Consider the following 14,797-nt stretch of genomic DNA (forward strand, 5'->3'; position numbering starts at 1 on the left):
TTGGAGCCATAAATATCGAATTGTACCGTGAATGACTATATGACTTCTGATTGTCTTTTTTTTTTTTTTTTTTTTAAGTTGAAGTTGATTGTTTTTATATGTTTCAGCATGAACTCATGATTGTTTTAGATGTAAATTTAAACTATTCAATTTATCTTTGTTTTTTTGTTTTGTTTTGTTTTTTTCTTGTCTACAGATCTTCAGTTACCAGTTACGGAGCCAGACATCAACAATCGTCTTGAATCTTTATGTCTAAGTATGACAGAGCATGCATTGGGAGGTAATATACATTTTCATAGTCTTTCTGCATGACTGTCAATTTTTTTGTATTTGAATATGGTTAGAATTGTTACACTGCAACACTGATGTCTTTGACTAATGGACGTCACTGCTGCTGATTTCTTCTCAGCTGTGTTTCAATCAAATGCCCCAGTTTTTCTTGTTAAATGTCCGACTTTGTCATAAAATCAATCTTCCAGGCTTAGCTAACATGGTAATTTTTGTCTTTAGGTTGATTAGTAATCTTTTGGTGATTTAGTGGCACTGTGTCATGCCAATTAGCCTTGACTGACATCCTTAAGAGACAGTTTAAACCTACTTAATCTCATCTGCCGTTTTACTAGCAGAAATACACAGAGTGTGAGACAGCTGTCTTACAGGAGAATAGTTTCCGTTACAGCGTCAATTCATCTGACTGGGTTCATGTGCTATACCTCCATTTGTGCCACAGATCTTTATTTAGTTTTATTTAAATACCGTGGGCGAGTTAAAAAAAAAAAAAACAAAATAAAACACTCCCAATGACACATGGCTATTCAAAGAGTGAACGTGCAACATATTTTCTCCAGAGCTCAATTTCATAAAACTGTCACACTGCAAAATTTAAGTGTCATTTGTCCATCTGGTACATCTGCCCGTGTACATTCACCACACACACTAACACCCCTGTTGCCATTTATTTCTAAATATGTACAGAGGGACGTTATATAATAGAATGAACTGTACACACATTTGTTCTTTTGCCAAAATTACAATAGTGTGTGTACTACCAAGTCACCTGATTTTGAGGATCCGCCTATACCGAGTCCCGATCTGATAGCTTTCCAATGTATTAAGGAGGGAAAAAAATCTTTATATGTTAAATATTCGTATATAACATTATAACATACTGTATATTCATATTAGATATATTTCGGTATATGTGAAGAGTTTTTTATAGGTGCTTTAAAGGGACTATACAGAGTTTCACTTTTTTTACTCGCTACTGCTACCTCCGGCCTAAAGCGTAACTGCAGCTCGTGTATGGTGCGCATGCTTGTACGAGCACAAACATAGAGCAACGAGTGTTTAGCCCATTAAATCAGCACCAAAAACATAAAAACTGTTAGTAGCACGTCTTAAGTGGGTTAGAAAAGTGTTTTCGCCGAATGGAGACTAGGCGGAGGCACGATGAAACAGTGCTGCTGCTGCAGGGATGCTCATGGGCATGCACAGCAAGTGTTCGAACTGAAGTCTCTATTGAAGCTAAGAAAAAGGGCTTTTTGCGGCAGTCTCAGTTAAAATGTCAGGGCTCTGTGCTCATCAGGGCATTGGTGGAGCATGCATGGAGTAGAAAAGTATTTTAATCTTACTCTATAAATCTCCCTTTAAAATGCCTGGTGATTGATCATGCCAAAGTAGTCGTACGACTCATAGTAAAGTATTATTTTCGCTCTGTAACATAGTTTTTTAAGATAGCGTCACCACATTTTCTATCCCAATCATTGTTATTAACATGGCATCAAACAACTTGATGCTGTAGTAAGTCCTGGGGTGACCGGCTCACTAGCTAGTCAAGGCGTGGTTTCGAAAGCTTGTCTATTGCTGACTTAGAGGTTTTTGCATTTCATTGTTTTTCACCATGTAAGCACCTGCTTGGGGCTCCCCGCACTTAGAAGAGGGTCTGGCTAGAGTGACGCTTTAAGCGAGCCCCAGTTGAAGTGAATAGAGCTGTGGCCTAGGCTGGCGTTTAGCTTAGCTGTTAGCTGACGCTCTCCACTCGTGACTACTGCACGTTTCAAAATTAGCGTACGTACATTTAGACGTGAGAGGATGCAATTTTAAGTAAAACACAAAGCATAAAGATAAACCAATGACACACCTACAGACAATATCACTCTTGCATGACCGACAGCTACCAGAACGTCCTCCTAGCTCCAGCGTGTTTACTTCTGCTTCAGCTGTTTCCCAGCTATGTTTGATATTGTAAGGCTATGTATCTTTGGATTATTTTGGTGGGTTGAAGCCCTTAATGATTTTAAATAAAAATCAATTAACACATTCTTAAAACCCAATCATTTTCTCCCGATTCAGATCCTCTTAAAAATGACGTGATCGGCTTGATGTCCGATCAGGGACATTTAGTGAGTACAGTAGGTACTGTTATTTGAGAACAATAAAATGTATTAGCTACTGTATATATTCATAGTTACATATAGTGTTATACTGTGCATCACTGGTATGTATTGCATTAATCATGACATTATATAGTCACAAAAGAAATTTTGTAATGAGGTCAAATGAATGCAAAAGAGAAAGTGTTGTTAAAAAAGTGAAAAGTAGCACAGCAACTTGTGAAGTCTTGGCAATATCATTTAATGGAAGACTGTTTTTACTTTAAAGCATCCTTGAAAAAGTTAAAATCCATGTGTTTAACTAAATACTCAATGTGGAACTTAAAAAGTGCACCGTATACTACAACCTCTAGCAAAAAGTATGGAATCACCAGTCTCGGACGAGCACTCACTCAGACATTTTATCATGTAGAACAAACTCGGATAAAAAGCTTGAAAAAATAATGAATTAGTTCAAAAGTGCAACTCCTTGGTATTCAGAAACACTAAAAGAAATGAATAAAAAACATTGTGGTGGTCAGTAAATGTTACTTTTATAGAGCAAGTGCAGGGAAATAAATACAGAATCACTCCATTCTGAAGAAAAAAATATATAGGATCACTCCATTATGAGTAGAAAATCCTGTCATACCCTGTCAATTTCCTTTCCTTAATTGGGCCCCTGCCTCAGATTAAATCTGATCGTTAGTCAGCAGTTAAAAACAGTGCAGTTATCACACCTTGGAGGGCTGCTGGACCAAATGGATTCACAAGAATCATGGCTCCAACAAGAGAGATGTCTCTTGAAACCAAGGAGAGGATTATCAAACTTCTTGAAGAAGGTAACGCTACACGAATGGTTGCCAAAGATGTGGGCTGTTCACAGTCAGCTGTATCAAAAATCTGGACCGAGTACAAACAGCATGGCAAGGTTGTTAAAGTTAAGCGTACTGGTAGACCGAGGAAGAAATCCAAACGTCAGAGGCCATACGTCTTGAAAACAGAAGATGTACAACAACACAAACGAAGAAGAAATGGGAGGAAGCCGCAATCAAGGTATGTGACAGAACTGTGCAAAATCACCTAAAGGAAATGGGATTTTCATACAGGAAAGCTAAAAGGAATACATCATTGACATTTAAACAGAAAAGAACAAGACTGCAATGGGCTAAGGAGAGGCAATCATTGACTGCGAATGACTGGATGAAGGTTATTTTCAGTGATGGGTCAAGAATCTGCATTGGACAAGGTGATGATGCTGGAACTTTTGTTTGGTGCTGTTCTAGTGAGATTTACAAAGATGACTGCCTGAAGAAAACATCAAAATTCCCTCAGTCCTTGATGATATGGGGCTGCATGTCAGGCAAAGGCACTGGGGAGATGGCCTAGGTTAAATCTTCAATAAATGCACAAGTTCACATTGAAATTTTAGACAGCTTTCTTATCCCTTCAATTAAAAATATGTTTGGGGATAATGAAATAATTTTCCAACATGACAGTGCATCATGCCACAGAGCTAAAACTGTTAAAGCATTCCTTGGAGAAAGAGTCATCCAGTCAATGTCATGGCCTGCAAATAGCTCAGATCTCAACCCTATTGAAAACCTGTGGTGGAAATTTGGGGGGGGTCCATAGCAAGGCTCCGACCTGGAATGATGATCTGGCAACTGCATTCAAAGAGAGTTGGCACCAAAGTCCAAGTCCATGCCTCAGAGACTGCAAGCTGTCATACAAGCCAGAGGTGGTGCAACTAAATACTAGAGATGTGTTTTGATTGTTATTTCTTTGTTTGTTTCTCATGATTCCAAATATTTTTTCTCAGAATGGGGTGATTCTATATTTATTTCCCCATACTTGCTCTATAAAAGTAACATTTACTGACCCCCCACAATGTTTTTTAAATTCATTTCTTTTAGTGTTTCTGAATGCCAGGGAGTTGCACTTTTGAACTAATTCATTATTTTTTTTCAAGCTTTTTGTCTGAGTTTGTTCTATATAAAAAAATGTCTGAGTGAGTGCTCGTCCGAGACTGGTGATTCCATACATTTGGCTTGGGGTTGTAAATCATGTTGTGACTAATATAACATCTACAGTATATAACCTGCATATAGTACCAATTAACCTTAAAAGTGAAAACATTTAAGATGTGTCTACCATGGGAATTGAGGGTGTTGTATGTGTGTGCGTAGGTACATGGTGTCTAACAAGTTATGCCCAGGGTTACAGTCATTGCCACCCCCATACACCTGTACCTCAACTGAGGTGAGGGCCTCAGTGCTCCACACTGAACTTTGGACAAGTGCTGCTTTGTGTCCATGTATGGCTCAGCAGTCGGGAAGGCGTAGAATAGCACCAAGCGATACAACGTAGGGCCTTGCTTAAATAGGAGACTCCCTCTCTCTTAAAAAAAAAGTTCAACGGTTGTGTTTTTTAGTATTGGTGTGGAATTTTACTTTTCTTTTTCATTGTATTGGATGTACTTTTTTCTTGCATCATACAAGAAAAGCCTGGCGCCCCGCTAGGCTCATAAAGCATTGTGGGACACCCTGTATTTGTGTTGTAAACTTGAATTCAAATTTGATCTGTGCCACTTGCCATAACTAAGTAGTCTTTGTATTTAAATGGTCACATACTGCTTTCTCATGTGTTGCTCTTCCAAAATACAATAGACAAATTTGGGCCACATGGCTGGGAATAATAATAGGCCCAATTTTAGTATAAAGCATGACTGCATTATTCTTGAGAGTCTTTGGTGCATTAGACAATATCGTAATATTGCACTGATTGAACTAAAGTAATATCCCAGTGCCATGTGCTCTTTAGAAGTGAGGCCAGAACTTGGCAAGGAGCTCATGCTGTCCCTGTCATGGTTGGGGAACATCTGTCAAAATACTGATATAGGCTTTCGGAGAAAACAAGAGTTTGACAGCTGTTGCCACAAGGGTGATATTGGAAAATGTGAGTAAACTACGCACTACATTCCATAAAATAATGCCTTCGTAAAAGCACTTTTAAATGTACTTTGATTAGCCATGCATTTGCTGCCTTTATTATGCAATATATTCTGGCATGTTTTCGTAAATTGATCTTTAACCATTTGTGTCCAAACATCTTGTGCAATGTATTTAATGTGGTTTAGGTATGCTGGTTACAAAGATTTTTGTTGTTCAGATGTCATAATTATTGGATGCTTTACAACACTTCCTACTCAATCGCGTTAACAGTGAGTTGTCGGCTGACACTACTATCATCGACCTAGTTATTCAGTACAGTACTGTACAAGTTACATATAGCGGTGTCATCGCAGTGTGCCTAAAGTCACCAAGGTTCTAGCGAGCCTATGTTTTAGTGTGCAAGATAAAAGCCTGGACAATTGAATATTGTCTAAATATGCTACAAATTCCAATGTAGTTGGGAGATTTATAGACATGTACAAAACAATACAGGGAGTCTTTGAGTTACAACTGAATTCCGTTCCTACGCTGGCGGTGTAACCAAAAATCGGCTTTCACAGTTAAAGTTGAAATTTACATAAAAATATTAAGTATAAAAAAATAAAAGACATTCTGATAAAAGAATAAGATGTTGTACCCACCATGATTGCTGAAAGGTTAGGGTTTTCAATGGTTTATTTGCAACAGAAACGACAGACGACTATGAAAACACTCAACTCTTCCTCGCTTTCTTCTCTCTCTCCAGTTAGACACACGGTGCATTATGTGCGTTAAGCAGAAGCTACGGTGCCTTTGTCTTAATGTTAAAGTCGAAACGTTGTACGTCAAGGACATCGTAACCCGATGTACAAGGAATTGCCAATCTTATAATAATTATTATAATAATAATGCATTGGATTTATTTGGCGCTTTTTGTACACTCAAAGACATTGCATTAATCTTATTTTAAAAAAGTAATTAATTACAGTTACAAATTACTTCCCCCAAAAAGTAATTGATTTAGTAACCCAGTTACCTGAATGTAAGAGTAACCTTTGCTATGTTTGGAAGTAATTTAATGTTGTGAATCAACTGTTAAAGTTGTTAAAATTGCTCCCGTTATTGCATTAGTTCCTTTCTGTCTACTTTCGACATGTGAAAGTTTTAAAACTGTTTAATCATTTAAAGCCAGATTCACATCCAGATTTTGCTGGTTTAGAAGTATTTTTCGATAAAAAGATCTGTTAGGAAGGTTCTCTACAACAGAGCCTTCCTGAGAAGCGTACTTCTTAAAGATGGCGGCTGTTAACTAACGCCGCCAAGTCTGTCATTTGGAATCTAGTTCTATACTTGTGATATCTACAGTAGCATCATGTGGGCGTAGTTTGTCGGCTGCAGTCAGGTATTATTGGCGCCACCAAGCATCGCGTTTGCAACAGCGTCACAACTCCCCTCTCCCGCTCTGCTCTCTCCGTGAGTCTATGTCTCTCACTTTTCTCGTGTCATTCAACCAACGTAGTAACTCATAGTAACGCACGCCTTTACATCCTTAGTAACTGGAACGACGTTACGTAGATAAGAGAAGTAATTAATTAGATTACTCTCTACTGAAAGAAATAACGCCGTTATACTCTAACACCGTTATTAACAACACAGGTGGTAAGGTACTTTTGTAGCCACAGCTGCTCTGGGGCAGTCTGACAGATGTGAGGCTGGCAAGTTGCACTTTTGCCAAAATAAGTTGAAGAGTCTCTGGAGTGGCAGTTTGCGCTATGTAATGCGCTATATAACACACATTTTTCATGATAAACAAATCTGGACTGTTGCCAGTCTAGTACTCACACTTAGGCAACCTAATACATAGCCACTTTGTCGTAAGACATGATGAATATGATTTGGCTTCAAAGCCAGTGAAAATTCAAAGTCAAATGATCATGTACCCAAAAGAGCAATTATGTCTGTATCTTTATTTTACTATGGATACAAATATGCGCATGCGTGCGCAGTCCCAGAACTGGCTTTATTTTGGCTTCAACTGACAATTTTCATTCACAAGCAAACCTTCGTCACGACAAGAGCTCACACGCTACCAGTATGTACACTTGCTGACTTGTGTCGGAGCTTTGTACTGGTGTAATATTTATTATCCCGTTTGATGTCGCATCATTGCGCTGCCAACTGTAAACTTTCAGAACAATTTTTGATTTTGCCTCAACTACCGGGGCTTGCTAATAGGGTAGCTGTCTGTGAGCTGAGCTGCACTAGGAACTATGAGAAATGTAGTTTTGAACTGCTGAGTTTGGAAGCATGAAAGCTGGTTGAATTGTTTGTCAGTTTATTGCTGTTATCGTTTACTTGCAATCTAGAACATTGAATGAGAATTAATTAATTAATTATTGAATGCGAATAATAATTCTGACTGCGACAATAGCGTACCGCAAGCAACACGTCACTTCCGCTCATTAATATTCATGACATTAGCTACTGTTGCTAAGTAGGGACAAGCCAACGTTTGTCCCTAATAGGAAATGAATGGAAATTGTGTACGAAGGAGATGTTTACAGAGCTAAACCTACCAATTCTCTCCGAAAATGATGTGCCTGGTGCCAAATTGACTGGCAAAGATGTGGAAGAACATAAAAATGTTCAGTTAAAGAGATGGCTTTAGTGTCGAAGGCTGAAAAAGACGGAAAAAACGAGCCGACCTAAGCATAGCTTTAGCTTTTTTATCGACGCGACTGACAATGACATTCTCCTGTTTCAACAAGCTATCCTTTACCATCAGCCCTGTCTTTCTTATTATCCTCTGGTTGTCCTACGTCTCTTACCGTTCTTGGGGGTAATTTAGTTAGCTTTGTGTAGCGATCGCAAATGCTACTCAGTGACAGCCAACGAACACTGTTAATTTTTTCATTGATAACACATCTTAATCCTATAATTTATTTACACTTCCCCCTTACTAAAGTTGTTTTTTTTTTTTATATATATAACAAACGGTAACAGTGGCAGTCAGATACCATTGTAATTCTTTTCAGGTCATTCATTGTCAGACAGGCACAACGTTACGCTAAAAAAAATAAGTTAAAAATATAAAAATGGCTTACCTCTTTGTCCTCTGAAAGACCATGCCAACCCAACATAATGTTTACTGCATATGAAACATGAATGGATTCGCCGAGCTGGTGTTAAAGTCCGCGCAAGTTGATTTGGTCTTCACATTTTTTCCTCCCGAGTTTTTGGTTTCCGGAAACGTATGAAGAAAACATCCTTCATGTGTCGTAATATCTAGAGTCGTTTCTACAAGTTCCAAAAAAGCAATGCGTGATCGGCATGTTCGTTTTTGAAAGATTACCGGAGAAAAGTAGCACTAATTACGTTGGGTCTATGCGAGGGCGGGTCTATAATGTCCCACTTCGGCTTTACTTCCGCTTTACGATGCGACGTCATGGTCTAAAAATAGCCTGCGTGCGGTACGCCATTGCAGTGATAGTAATTTAGAAACACTATTCGTTGGCATATGCCGTCGTTTTTGGACTATAAAGCGAACCTGACTATAAGCCGCCACCCACCAAATTTGACACGAAAACGGCATTTCTTCATAGATAAGCCGCACCGCACTATAAGCCGCAGCTGTCCTCACTATATCATGAGATATTTATACCAAAAGATATTAACTGGGCGGCACGATGGCAGAGTAGTTAGCGCGTCCGCCTCACAGTTCTGAGATTATGGGTTCAATTGCGGGCACCGGCCTTCCTGTGTGGAGTTTGCATGTTCTCCCCATGCCTGCGTGGGTTTAATCCCAGTTTCCCCTCCACATCCCAAAAACATGCATGGTAGGCTGATCGAACCAGGCTGATCGAACACTCTAAATTGTCCATATGGATGAGTGTGTGTGCGAATGGTTGTTCGTCTCCCTGTGCCCTGCGATTGGCTCGCAACTGATTCAGGGTGTCCACCGTCTACTGCCCATTGTTAGGTGGGATTGGCTTCAGCACCCCAGTGTCCCTCTTGAGTAGAGGTGGGAATCTTGCGGCACCTAACGATTCGATTACGGTTATGATTCAGATTAGAAATTCGATTAGAAATCGATTATTGATGTACCCCCCACCCCTTGCTATTTGCTGCTTTTAATGTTTCATACATTAGTTACAAAAATTGTACAAAAATCATCTCAGGCTTAAATTAACTACTTTTTCAATATCAAGTTAACAGTTCAAAACAGTAAATAAAATACTCAAGTCCCCATTCTGTATCGGCAGCTTTAAACTACATTCAATCCATTTAATGTTGTAAATTACCCGTTAAAGTGGTTAAATTTCTCTCGTTATTCTATAAATTCCCTTCTGTCTACTTTCGACATGTGAACGTTTTAAAACTGTTTCATCATTTAAAAATAGATTCAAGTCAAGATTTTGCCGATTTAGGAGTATCCTAGGTAAAAAGTTCATTAGGTTCGCTCGGAAGGTTCGCTACAACAACCTTGCAGAGAAGTATACTGCTTTAAGATTGTTAAGGATCGCGGAACCGGTGGGGGGGATCCCAATGCAGACAACGTGACAAAACACAAGTGAGAGAGAGAAGTCTCGTTTATTTGAGTCTTGAGCTTCGAGCGAGATAGGAGGCAGAGTAGTCGTGGTGAGCACTGTGGATGCCACGTGTGTAGCTGTCAACTGGGGTTTTGACAAGTCAATGGGTTGGAAGAAATATCCGACGAGGGGCGTACTGATCAGGTCCTGGAAACAATGAAAAGATATCGTGAGCTGGTGGTCAAAGTCAATAGATATACTAGGGATGCGAGAACCAATTGATGTGGAAAACAGACAAGTTGTTCGGGCGACTTGGTGGTGCGTCCGCCGGGCTTTTAAGCTGGTTGATGACGATTGCTCACAGCTGGCCGCTCCACCTGTCTGACGTTTGACCTGTAATCAGGCAAAACTCCCCTCACCTTAGGAAGGGCTCAGGAAGGAGGGGCGGAGGCCCTAACAAAGGTGGCGGCTGTTTACTAACGTCGGTGAGTCTGTGTGTCATTTCGCATCTAGTTCTATATACATGTGATATCTTCCGTAGCATTATGTGGGCGTAGTTTGTAGCGGTTGTCGGCCGCTGTTGGGTATTATTGTTTTTTTTATCTAGCGGCATGAGTTGAGCATGATGTTTACTCTCGGTCCGTTCCTCATTACGTCCCAAAGACCGCGCTGACTGTGTTTTATTGCCACTTTATTTGGCATATTTCAAAAATTGGAATTTGGATGTTTGTGAATCGTTCTCGAATCTTCCACGGCCAAATCGCGAATAATCTAAGAATCTATAGGACTATAAACCGCAGGATTCAAAATGAGGGGAAAAAGTAGCTGCCTATAGTCTCAAAATTATGGTCGCCTACTGTGTGTGTTTTCTGAATCACGGCACGTTTTTACATTGGAAAAAATCTCGTGGCACATCACAAGCCAAAAATATTCCGAAATTACTTTCTGTACAGTATATTTAATTATAAAATTTCACAGTATTTATACTTACTCAATGTGAAACTTAAGTCTGTTTAGATTAATACAAAGCCGATATCCTGGCAGGAATCTTCTTCAACAGCCCTCAGTCTCTGTTTTTATTTTTTATAGCAGTTAGGCTTGAAAAGCTCAGAATTATCAGACAGGGGGACTTTAGCAATGTCTTTAACCACATTAGGGCCGAGCATCTCGCTGGCAATGACTTTGCAGACTGGTATTATTAATGTCCCTGCAACAGTGTGGGGCATTTTGGATTTAGCAACAAGTTGAGCAACAAGCTAACTGGCATTGAGGGCTTTCTCATTTACCTTTGTAGTTCATCTCAAAAAAGTTGCCTGTTTCTCTGTGTTTTCACAAAGGCGAACAAAATAGTCCATAGTTTGAAGTGACGGGTGTTTCGTTTGGAGAAGATGTTTAAGCTTGCTTGGCACCATGGAGCTGTTGGCTCATGTCGCGTTCAAGAACTGCTCGGATTTCTACCCATCAACCACCTTGCTGTCCTTGACAATGTGTTGTAATAAAACACAGGGGGAGGGTTGGCGGTCGTCACATTTGGAGAAAATAGAAAGGACACTTTCGTGTAAATCGACACCTGACAAGTCTAATCAAATGATGTACAGTAGACGTGCTGGGTTCCACATTGTCGCGGACAGCAAGGTGGCCGATGGTTAGAAATCTGAGCAGTTTTTGAACGCAACATCAGAAATACCTCGTAGGGGCGTGACAAAATATCAAAATGGTGATATATTGTGATATTTTGAATCCCAAAAGGTTATCGATATGCTCCAGCCTGCCAAGAATCAAGATATCTTTTTAAAAAAGGTGTCAATGTTTGTTAAAAAAAAAAAAAAAAAAAAGGAACCAACAAGTTGTTAGCAAAATCTTCCACCGTAATACAACCCCTAGCAAAAAGTATGCAACCACCAGTCTCGGACAAGCACTCACTCAGACATTTTATCATGTAGAACAAACTCGGATAAAAAGCTTGAAAAAATAAGGAATTCGTTCAAAAGTGCAACTCTTTAGCATTCAGAAACACTAAAAGAAATGAATTAAAAAATTGTGGTGGTCAATAAATGTTACTTTTATAGACCAAGTGCAGTGAAATATATATGGAATCACTTCGTTCTGAGGAAAAAAATATGGAATCATGAGAAACAAAGAAATAACAAAACACATCTCTAGTATTTAGTAGCACCACCTCTGGCTTTTATGACAGCTTGCAGTCTCTGAGGCATGGACTTGATGAGTATTCTTCATCAATTTGGTGCCAACTCTCTTTGATTGCAGTTGCCAGATCGTCAGTACAGGTCGGAGCCCTGCTGTGGACCATTTTTTTCAATTTCCACCACAGGTTATCAATAGGGTTTGGATCTGTGCTATTTGCAGGCCATGACATTGACTGGATGAGTCTTTCTCAAAGGAATGCTTTAACAGTTTTAGCTCTGTGGCATGATGCATTGTCATCTTGGAAAATGACAAACATATTTTCAATTGAAAGGATAAGAAATCTAAAATGTCTAAAATTTCAATGTAAACTTGTGCGTTTATTGAAGATTTAACCACGCCATCTCCCCAGTGCCTTTGCCTGACATGCAGCCCCATATCATCAAGGACTGAGGGAATTTTGATGTCTTCTTCAGGCAATCATCTTTTTAAATCTCACTGGAACGGCACCAAAAAGAAGTTCCAGCATCGTCACCTTTTGCTTAATGCAGATTCTTGACTCTTGACAAGGTGACGATGCTGTAACTTTTGTTTGGTGCTGTCCCATGAGACCTTAAATGGCCTGAAAATACCTAATTGCCTGGCATTGACTGCCACTGACAGCTGAAGTGGGAGGGATGGCAGCAAATTTGTTCATTCGCTGCCAAATGGATTTATGAATTCCTGACCAATGTAACGATAATCTTTGTATCGCCATATCGTCAGATAATCGTTATCGTGAGCTTTGTATCGCAAATCGTATCGTATCGTGAGGTACCAAGAGGTTCCCACTCCTAATACCTCGCTCATCTGCACACAACAGAGAGCTTTCTACCTACTCCTTCCTTCCTACTGCAATTCCGCCCAACGATGTTTTAAAAAGAAAAATGCGATATTGGATAATTTCTCATGGCACACCTGACGATCTCTCGCAGCACACCAGTTGAAAAACATTGGACTGGACTACATTTCAGTGGGTCTGCATTATATTGACAAAATATTTAGGTATTAATTTTTTGATCACCTTCTGATTAATTATGACGTTGCTGACTAAACTAAGAAATCAACACTAAACCAATTGAGCTATTAAAACATTTGATTTTCATTGTCTAACATGATTAAATGATTGGAGGTAAGAATATTAGGAATGTTTATTATATGAAGCACCTTCTTTTTAAATTACGTTGATACTATTATCATTATTTGTTTTCCTAGGTTTTTGCATTTGTGTGAAAATAAAAACCATCAAACGATCGATTGGGTCCGATCACGTCATTTTCAAAGTATCGGAATCGGCAAAAAAATATCGGACATGCCTTTTTTTAATATTTATATATTTTTTAATTAAATAGTTTTCTAATTGTATTTAACGTTACAGACATAATATGTTACATTCATCCAGAGTCTTCAGTTTAGGATTAAGGTAGGGTTATCAAATTTATCCCGTAATTTTTTTTTTTTTAATTTATCACGTTAAAATATTTAACGCAATTAAAGCATGTGCTGCACGACCCACTCACGCATTGTGTTGTCAATCAGTAATGGCGCTGTTTTACCTACATATATATATAGAGCTAAAAAGCAGCGTAAAATAAGTAGAATGACTGTTGGCAGCCTTTGGAGCCTTTTTTTAATTGGCTAAAGCCTTACAATCCCTCTCCCTACGATTAGAAATATCTTGGGAAACAATGTGGGGAAGAAAGGTAGTAATTGATCTTTTTTTTAACACCCTATGTTATTTCCCAACGCAGAGAAGATATATGAATTGGTACCACTACACACAGTCATGGTTGCACTTCCCTTCATGCATTTGGGCAGAAGTTAAATGGCTACAGTATCATTTACTGAAAGCTCAACAAATACACTAGATGGCAATATTTAGTCACAATATACAACGTCACATTTATCCTTTAAGAATTATAAGTCTTTCTATCCGTGGATCCCTCACAGAATGTTAATAATGTACAGTAAATGCCATCTTGAGGATTTATTGTCATGATAAACAAATACAGTACTTATGTACTGTATGTTGAATGTATATATTCGTCCGAGTTTTATTCATTTTTTTCTTAATGCATTGCCAAAATGTATATGATCGGGAAAAATTATCGGGAATGATTGGAATTGAATCGGGAGCAGGGGTCGCGTTAACCGAATATTTTCCGTCGTTGACCGGTTTTTTAAAACTGTGACGGAAAAAACTGAAGTCCATCCGTCATTTTGACAGGTTGCAATTCACACCCCAGACCACAGGATAGAGAGTGAGCATATTGTAGCGTCGCCGGGGCTGTCATCAATGGGTTAATTTATGCACCAACGCGGGGCTGTCATTGGTGTGCTGGTGCACCAGCGTGACGCTCCGATTGGTGGACTAGATTGCGTCACTGTATATAGTTGTTGTTGTTTTTGCATTAGTGAGGTGGCGGGAAGTAAATAAAGGAAAAGAGGAAAAAGGCTCGTGTGTTGTTTTCGCGGCCAAACTTCCGCTTAGCAAACGCTACAATATTAATAAGCTATTGTCTCTCTTGATGCATGACGTCGCTGGCCTTACTCGGAAAAATGTCCGAACTAGCATTCAGGTGTAGCAAACACGGAAACGTTAGGAAGCTTTGGAGAGCATTGTCTAAGGCTACGTTCATTCTACAGGTCTTAATGCACGAATACAATTTTTTCGTGTTTTTCCGACTCGAGTCAGGCATTAACTTGACGGTCTGAACGGGACAAGTCGCATAGAAGTGGACCATTTCAAATCCGATCTGGGTCATTTTTTTATGTGGTT

At 39.2% G+C, this 14,797-nt stretch overlaps 1 protein-coding gene across 5 annotated transcripts in view; it reads left to right on the forward strand.

The window, feature by feature from the left end:
- Positions 1 to 14,797, forward strand: part of samd4a (sterile alpha motif domain containing 4A) — a 93,697-nt gene that overhangs the window by 72,109 nt on the left and 6,791 nt on the right. For all 5 annotated transcript variants that reach the window (XR_009063204.1, XM_057836306.1, XM_057836318.1 and 2 more), the window contains one exon: positions 197 to 280. Coding sequence is in view for 4 of the 5 variants with exons in the window: in XM_057836306.1 (XP_057692289.1) it covers positions 197 to 280 (84 nt within the window). In the remaining variant the exon portion in view is untranslated. The remainder of the gene's footprint in view (positions 1 to 196; positions 281 to 14,797) is intronic.

The sequence above is a fragment of the Corythoichthys intestinalis genome, chromosome 1, assembly GCF_030265065.1.
Source record: "Corythoichthys intestinalis isolate RoL2023-P3 chromosome 1, ASM3026506v1, whole genome shotgun sequence".
Lineage (NCBI taxonomy): Eukaryota > Metazoa > Chordata > Actinopteri > Syngnathiformes > Syngnathidae > Corythoichthys > Corythoichthys intestinalis.